At 46.0% G+C, this 8,960-nt stretch overlaps 1 protein-coding gene across 2 annotated transcripts in view; it reads left to right on the top strand.

Moving 5' to 3' along the window:
* The first annotated feature begins 7,292 nt into the window (after positions 1 to 7,292).
* Positions 7,293 to 8,960, top strand: part of LOC141130126 (uncharacterized) — a 45,889-nt gene continuing 44,221 nt past the window's right edge. The window contains exon 1 of one of the 2 annotated variants that reach the window (XM_073618082.1): positions 7,293 to 7,452. In XM_073618082.1, the coding sequence (XP_073474183.1) occupies positions 7,401 to 7,452 (52 nt within the window). In that variant the 5' untranslated portion in view covers positions 7,293 to 7,400. The remainder of the gene's footprint in view (positions 7,453 to 8,960) is intronic. The other variant, XM_073618089.1, reaches the window with a different exon arrangement.

The raw sequence follows: 8,960 nt of genomic DNA, 5'->3' as shown, positions 1-8,960 counted from the left end.
TGGATCCGGAGCACGAAGGAGGAGTTGGGAGAACCACACTGGAGGGCTGTCGGCGAGTGAGGAGGAGATGGCGGTAGACCGGTCGGAGGGGGAGCTGTCGCAGTTGGACGATGATGGGCAGCGAGGACGTCCAACGGCGGTGGAGACAGGACCTGCGGCTGGTGGGACCCCTTCCAGGCATCCCGGTAAGTCTATGTGTATTGCTTCACATGTTGGGGGTACTGATGTGGGGGAGATTAGTAGCGGGGGTCAGGTCACAGTGCCACGGCGGACTCAGGGTTGCAGGAATTTTTAGCGGGTTTGAGGGAATTAGTGCACAAGTTTGAGCCAGGGCCAGGCAGTATACAGTCGCCTGTGGCGGCATGGGTGGCTCCTGGAGTCGGGGGGGGGGGCGACGAACGGGTTGACAACGGGTATGGGGACTCCCCCCCGGGCTTGCTACGGAGCCGGCGGCGCCCGCGACAGAGGTCGCAGGGGGGGCAGGTAAGGAGGTGGCGCCTAAGCCGACAGAGGAGGCAACAGGGGAAGGGGCTAAAAAACAGGACTTAGTAAGGTTGGCGGATGCAGTAAAATGCGAAGATTATGTGTGTTTTGAGGGGCCCCTCGGAGCACACCTTAAACCTAAAGTGGGGAAAAAATTTGGAAGGGAGAATATGTGGAGATTTTTGCGCTCCTACTGCTGGAAAAGTTCAATCTGGATAGGGTTAAGCCAGAGGATAACAAAAAGGAGGACGAGGAAAAAAGGAGGTATAGGCTCATCCCTAGGACTTTCACAAATTGGCTGCAGGCCTTTGCGATAATGGCGAGCGTTATTGGAGAAAAGAAGCCAGAACACTGCTCGACACTGTTTTGCTATTTGGACGCCGTGGGAGAGGCAAACAGAGTCTACAGGGGAACGGCATGGGTGCGGTACGATGAACAATTTAAGCAGAGGAGGGCTATACGTCCGTCCTTGAGGTGGGATCATAAGGACATCAGTTTATGGATGCGCCTTATGACGTCGGCTAGGCTGACGAGTCCGTTTTTTCCAGGGGGGGCCAGTGGCTCATCCAACCCCGGACAATCGGCCACAAGGAAAAAAGGGGTTTGTTCCTGCAGATTTGGGGGGGTCGTGCAAATACAAGCACGAATGTTCAGGTTGTGGGGGTGGACACCCAGTGTCCCGTTGTTTTAAACAGGGAAAAGGCCGTACAGGCGAATCTGTTAGTAAGGGGGAAAACGCCTGTAAAAGTGGGAAGGATGCAACCTTTCCTCGACAGGTACCCGGATAGGGAGGCAGCGGGGTTGCTGGGCCTGGGGTTTTTGGAAGGGTTTAGAATTCCGTCACAGCTGGTCGATACTCCCCCCCGTCACACAATTTGTGGTCAGCCTTACAACATGCCGACGTGGTTTTGGAGAAACTGCGGAAGGAAGTCTTATTGGGTCGCATGTGTGGTTCTTTTCCTTCTTTGCCAATACCGGATCTGGTAGTGTCACATCTAGGGGTCGCGCCGAAGAAAGAGCCTAACAAATTTAGGCTAATCCACCATTTATCATTCCCAAAAGGGGGTTCGGTGAATGATGCCATCAGCCCGGAAGTATGCGCGGTATCATATATGTCCTTTGATGCGGCATGGTTTTGGGTTAGGAGGTATGGGCGGGGGGGCACTGATGGCAAAAGCTGACATAGAGTTGGCTTTTTGTTTGCTCCTGGTTCATCCGGATAGCTTTCATTTGTTGGGTTGTTATTGGCAGGACGAATACTATGTGGATAGCTGTCTGCCCATGGGGTGTTCTATATCCTGTGCATTGTTTGAACAGTTTACTTCTTTCATTGAGTGGGTGGTGCGTGACGTCGCGGGAGTGAATTCCATCATACACTATTTGGACGACTTCCTCTGCGTGGGCCCACCTATATCGGAAGTTTGCGCGGTCCTGTTGGCTACACTGGAACATGTTGCTGATAAGTTTGGCATCCCTTTGGCCCCGGAGAAGACAGAAGGGCCAAAGACGGTGTTGAGTTTCTTGGGCATCGTTTTAGACTCAGATGCCATGGAGTGCAGGCTGCCGGAGGATAAGTTGACAGCATTGAAAGCAGAGATTCGGGGGATCATGGGACTTCGAAAAGTGCAGCTGCGAACCTTACAATGATTACTAGGTAAGCTGAATTTTGCGTGTCGCATCCTGCCCATGGGGAGGGTATTTTGCAGGCGGCTGTCTGCAAGTACTGCAGGGGTTTACGTCCTCCAAGCATTATGTACGCTTGGTGAAGGCTCATAGAGAGGACCTGACGGTATGGCACACGTTCCTCGCTAATTTCAACGGCAGGGCTCTGTGGATGTCAGGGCCAGTTAGCAACTTGGAGCTGTACACGGATGTGGCAGGTTCTGCGGGTTTTGGAGCTTTTTTCCAAGGTAAGTGGAGTGCAGGGCCTTGGTCGCAGTCGTGGAAGGATGCAGGGCCTGTGAAGAATATGTTACTGCTGGAATTGTTCCCCGTGGTGTTAGCGGTAGAGTTGTGGGGGGAATCTTTCAAGAATTTGAAAATAAGGTTTCACAGGGACAACCTGAGGGTAGTACAGGTAATTAACAAGGTGTCAGCGGGGTCACCACCTGTAGTCAGGTTGCTCAGACACCTGGTACCTGGTATTGCGATGTATGCAGTTGAACGTGTTCATCTATGCTGTTCACCTCCCCGGAGTGGAAAATGTCATTGCTCTTTCAGTGGGACAGATTTCGGGAGTTGGCATCGGGGGCGGAGCAGAGTGGGGTCCCTTGTCCCGAGTGGCTGTGGAGGATTGCCTTGGACGAGTTGCTGGATGGATCAGGTAGTCGGTGAGCGACGCAACGTGGTCAGCATACAACAGGGTATGACAGGAATGGGTATCCCTGGTGCAACAGGTCACGTAAGGACATGAGGAACTAGATCTCAGGTTGCTAATTTTGTATTTCGTCTCACGGAATTTGGAGGACGGGGTGTCGGTGTCTGGGTTGGAGAAGAAATTGGCAGGGTTGGCTAAAATTACCTGATTTAACTAAGGAATTCTGGGTTAGACAGGCACTGAAGGGTTATCGGCGTTCTGAGCCAGGGAGGGACTGTAGGCGCCCAGTGTCGTTAGAGCTGTTAGGAAGGATTGTGGCACAGTTAGCCGTTACATATTCATCAGAGTACGAGGCATTTTTCGGGGCATTTAGGATTAGAAAATTAGTTAGTCCCTCTAAGAAGGCAGATGGGGGGATAGGTGTGACGGAGGTCAGATGTGAGGTGGACAGGCTATCCATACTAGTGAAAAAATCTAAAACGGATCAACGGGGCAAGGGAAAGACGGTGCAGGTTTTTTCACTGCCGGGTTCTCCCTTGTGTCCAGTACAATTGGTGCAGGGGTTTCTCGCAATATGCCCAGAGGTGGCAGGTTCCTTGTTGGTGCATCAGAATAGGCTGTCTTTATCTCGTTTCCAATTTATTAAAATTTTTAAAAAATGTTTGTGGGCGTTGGGTTCGGGGGATCAAAAATTTTCATCCCATTCCTTTCGGATAGGGGCGGCTACGGAAGCAGTTCGATGGGGATTGGATGAGGCGGCGAAAAGGTTCGGGAGATGGGAATCTAGAAGGTTTAAATCGTATGTTCATCTATTGAATATGTAAAAGGGGGTAACGGCAGGTTTAGAGTGGTCATGTGTTTTGCGTCATATTGATTTGCTGGGTTTTTTTTTTTTTATCTTTTCTTTCAGGAAGAACACAGGGCCTGGTCTGGATAGTGGGTCATTCATATGTGTGTTGGGGGGCAAGGAGAGGGGATGCACGGCGGGATGGGAGACAGCTGGGCTTTTCCAGACAGGAAGCCTGTCTCCGGTGGTTGGGGGTGCCGGGTATGCTTTGGGGTAGGACAGTGTCGGAGGTGCGCAAATTTGCACGTCTGGATAGGCCACCTGATGTGTTGGTGCTACACGTGGGTGGCAATGATTAGGGATTAGGTCAATGTTGGATTTGGTTCGAGACATCAAATTTGATTTTTGGCAACTCCGCATGGCCTTTCCACACATGATTATTGTGTGGTCAGACATCGTGGCACGAACCACTTGGAGGTTGGCTAAGTCAGTGGATAAGATTAACCGGGCCATCTGGTATACAATAGTCAAGGAACTGAGGTGTGGCTCAGAAGTTAAGTAACAGAAGCACTAAAGAGGCAGTGATAGGTTCAACACCTCTTTGAGCCACTTGGGGCGTGACCACGCCTGGCCGTCTGCATGGCACGGTAGGGACCGTGACAGTTCCATCCCCTTAGGAATGCCCTCAGAGCATGGAACAGCCTATTTCCTTTGGGCTTTCTTTGTTTTAGAAGTTCCAGCTGGGGAGACTTTCGTCACTCGCAAGGCTCTTTCAAAAATCTTCAGGTCCTGCTTACAGACTATGGAGCCATTCGAGGCATACGTACAGTCAGGAGGTAGCGGGGACACAAGCACAGGAACTTCAAGCGGGGACACCGGCACAGGAACGTCAAGCGGGGACACAGGCACAGGAACTTCAAGCGGGGACACAACAGGCACAGGAACTTCTAGCGGGAACATGGGCACAAGGACATCAGACCGGACAGCAGGTACCGGAACATCGGACGGGGTAGCAGGCACTGATTCAGGGGTGGCAGGAAGGATCCTAGTAGTACCCACTTTGGCCGAGGTGGAGGAGTTAGGCAGAGAGACATAAGGTGCCCTCTTACTCCACAATAGAAACAGTCCACAGCCTCTCCTCCGCTCTCTCTCTCCCTTAGACAGCTTGGACTGGATGGACCCGATCTCCATGGGATCCACATCTCTCAGGGAAGGTGTGCGTGTAACCACAGGAGCGTCTAGGCTTTGTGGGGTAAGGGCTTCATGGCTTGGCACATACTGAGATGGCATGGAGTCGTATCTGTACCGGGTGTTCCTGTCCCTGGATACCTGTAGGCCACGTCTACAGAGAGCAGACTTGGGAACACTGGTTTTCTTTAAAGCAGGAATGTAAGAGTCCAGAGCAAACATGAAAGCTTCCCAGCTGTCCAAGACTGGACTTTCCTCCTGTAAGCACTGATGTGCCCAAGTTTTGCATTGTCCAGTGAGCAGGTTGATGGAAGCACAAATCTTAATATAGGCGGTGGCATAGGTCCTAAGCTTAAGGGCAAACAACAGCTCACAATCCATCTTAAAACAAAAGAAGGATGCACGATTACCATCAAACTTCTCAGGCATCAAAACAAACGGTTCTGGACATGCAGGTTCCAGGGCTGGGGGTACTGTAGTTTTAAACAAGCAGACTTCTTGCTGCAACTCATAAACGGTCTGGACCAGGCTGGAGACTTGCAGAGCAAGGGAGGTGAGCATCTTGTACATCTCTGCGAACTCCATGATGGTCAGTTCATTATGAAAGGGCTTACCTAGGTTGGAGTCCATGGCGCAGAGATGTACGCTTACCCTTGCAAATAGACACAGCCCACGGTAACAAAGAGATAAGCTACCTGGGCTGTGAATCTGTGCACGGGGGCTTGACAGGAATTTGCCAAAGGATAGTCTTAGTAAAGCCATAGTCAGGGATTCCAGAAGTCAGAATAAACGATAAGCAGAGCCAGGGTCAGAAGCCAGAGTCAGTCTTGGAATGCTGTAACAGGAACAGAGGAACCTTAGGCAAAACAAGAGACAAAGAACTGACAAAGCAGAAAATTTTAATAAAAATATTAATAAAAAAATATAAATATAAAAAATAAAAAATAAATAAAAAATATTCTATAAAATCAATGCAGGGAAGTAACCAAAATATCGAGAGGAATATAAACTGTCGTAAGTATATAATCTATAATCTATGCCCAACTCAGCCAAAAAAAAACGAAACATAAAATTCAAATCAAACAAAGAAAAAACATATATTAATAAAGCATACCGGTATGCTTTATTAATATATGTTTAAATTTTAATTTTTATTTTTATTTTTTCGGTTAGCTATTATATTGCTTTATTATTATTATTATGATTGTTTTAATCACTTGTACTAGACTTATTAGGTAGGATATTCTGTGTTATATGATTGTAATAGTTGTGCTATCTATGCGTGTGAGATGCGTGGCGGTGCTCTCTGTGCTAGACCGCTCCGTCTTGAATAAATTTATTTTCATATAGGTTTCACTAAAATACCTGGGCAATGTTTAGTTTGACAGCTTATTATACGATCTGGTTATCAGCATTGTATATCTTGCTGTTTAACAGATTCGCGGTCCAAGGGAAAATGGCTGCCAAAGTTACCTCTACAGTCTAATAGGGGTTATGTTTATGTTCTAAGACAAAATGGTTGCCATGTGGGACATGACCTGTCTTAGCTTGGTCCATGGTCTAAAGGAAAATGGCCGCTATGGACGCAGTTGTAGCCTATTAACAATATTGTCCGCGGTCTTAGGCAAAATGGCCACCGGAGCTATAAATTTACTCTAGAGCTTCCGTCCAATCAGATTCCCCCTGATGAAGGCACGTGATCCCGGTGCCGAACACGCGTAGGGGAGGGGCCTGGACGGAGCTGTCAGCAGAGAGGGAGAAGGAGAGTTTGAGACACACACCGCACCGCATGCCACACTGCGAGATTGGCCGTTCTTTGTTTGCTTAGGATGGTGCACTTACGCACCCACAGTATGTGAGTACCCCCGCAAGGGGAGAGAATCTTTTAAAATAAAATCCTTTATTATATCTTGCAATGTTGCACTATGGAGTTTTTTTCTTTTGCATATATTATCTCGATTGAGAGCATTGAAGGTCTGCACAGCTGGTTCCATTAGAGCACAGGAGTGTCTCCAAAGCTTTGTTTGACATAGTTTAATCACTGTGTCACATACAGGAAGGTGAGCATATATGCCTGTGGGGGTGACTGGAAGACACTATAGCACGTTTCTTGGTGACATACCTGTGGAGGGAAAGATGTGCGAGCTTCACTGATTCACGGACTATGTTTTTTTGGGCACTTTTATATCTCCGGATATACGCTGATTTGGACTTTATTATATTCACAAGAAGATATTTTCCATTCAATATTTTCCATTCATTATTTATATTATTTATGTTATATGTTTTTTGATTGAGCACTTACACTGTGTGTTTAATGTTAGCACCGTGCACTTTATATTTAAGCACTTAACGGTATTTTCACTTAAGTGTATTATTGGTCAACATTCATGCTTTTATATGTAATATTGCTGCACTCACGATTGATGTGACCATTTTTTAGCTAGCGCAGACACATTTTTTTCTAATTTTGTGTGACGTTTGTGTAAGGAGTGTTTTTCATACTCAAGAAATGGTGAGAACGGGGAAGATGAGACTTTCGTTTCTACAGAAACCTACATCCTCTGCAGAGGGCATCTATGATTTAGCTGTGCTCACTTATCTCAGTGTCTCATTCACATCGCCATGAATCCCGGATTTTACCTGTCCCTCCTATATTTCCTCAACAGCGCTGTTGGTAAGTCAGACCTTTTCTATTCTCCTTTTTTTTTTAAACATAGAGGGGCAAATGAACCACTTCAATACCAGGCACTTTTCCTCCTCCCTGCCCAGACCAATTTTCAGCTTTCGGCACTCTCGCACTTTGAATGACAATTGCGCGGTCATCCATCACTGTACTCAAATAAAATTTTTACCATTTTTTCCATACGAACAGAGCATTCTTTTGGTGGTATTTGATCCCCCCTGGGGTTTTTATTTTTTCCACAACAAACTAAAAAAGACAGAAATTTTTGGAAAAAAAAGTTTTTCTTTGTTTCTGTTATAACATTTTGTTTTCTCCTTCACTGATGAGGAAGCACTGATATGTAGATTTGATGGGCACTGATAGGCGGCACCGATATGCAGCACTGATGGGCACCTGTAGGCTACACTGATATGCAGTACTGATGGGCACTGATAGGTGGTACTCATGGGCACTAATAGGTGGCACTGATAGGCGGCAGTGATGGGCATTGATAGGCGGTACTGATGGGAACTGGAAGATGGCACTGGATAGGCAGCACTGATGAGGAGGTACTGACAGGCATTGCTGATGGGCATCTGAAGGGCACTGACAGACATTACTGATGGGGCACTGATTGGCACATTTATGGGCATTGATTGACACATTTATGGGCACTGACAGGCGTTCCTAATGGGACACAGACTGGCAGCTGATGGGCACTGATTGGCAGCTGATGGGCACCTCTCAAGGGGGCTGTGCTGATAATCAATGTGCTGATTATTTTTTACATTTTATTTTATTACTTATTATTATTTTTATTTTTTCTTCACACACTTTTTTTTTTCTATCTCTGCAAGGACATAGAATGATTCAATGTATCTCTCTAATTAACAAAGATCTCCTGTGGGTGTAATTGCCATCATCCCTTGTAAATCATGACAACGTATATCCTCATTTTTGGGGATTTTTTGGGCAATTCAGACATTATTAAAAAGATATATTTTTTACTTCATCGCATTCAAAGACAAAATATAAAAACAAAAAAGCAATTTTTAAAGATCACATTTTTTTTTTAGCATATAGCAGATTATTTTCAAACAATTAGTTATATTGGGACGCATTAAAATTCTGTATATTGTAGATGCATTAAAGTGGTGTTCCCCAGCTACTTGCTTAGGTGGATTCCACCATACCTCATTGTTTGAAAATACCCTGCTATATGCTAAAAAAATTTTGTGATCTTTTAAAAACACCCTTTTTTTTTTTTTTTTTTTTGCCTTTGAATGTGATGAAGTAAAAAAATATATCTTTTTAATAATGTCTGAATTGCCCTAAAAATCCCAAAAAACGAGGATACACATTGTCATGATTTACAAGGGATGATGGCAATTACACCCACAGGACATCTTTGTTAATTAGAGAGATACATTGTATCATTCTATGTCCTTGCAGAGATAGAAAAAAAAAAATGAAATGAAAAATAAGAATAATATATATTTTTAATAATGTCTGAATTGCTT

This window comes from Aquarana catesbeiana, linkage group LG01, assembly GCF_042186555.1.
Source record: "Aquarana catesbeiana isolate 2022-GZ linkage group LG01, ASM4218655v1, whole genome shotgun sequence".
Classification (NCBI taxonomy): domain Eukaryota; kingdom Metazoa; phylum Chordata; class Amphibia; order Anura; family Ranidae; genus Aquarana; species Aquarana catesbeiana.
Note: the sequence above shows the minus strand (reverse complement) of the source record. Positions and strands in the feature narration are given on the sequence as shown.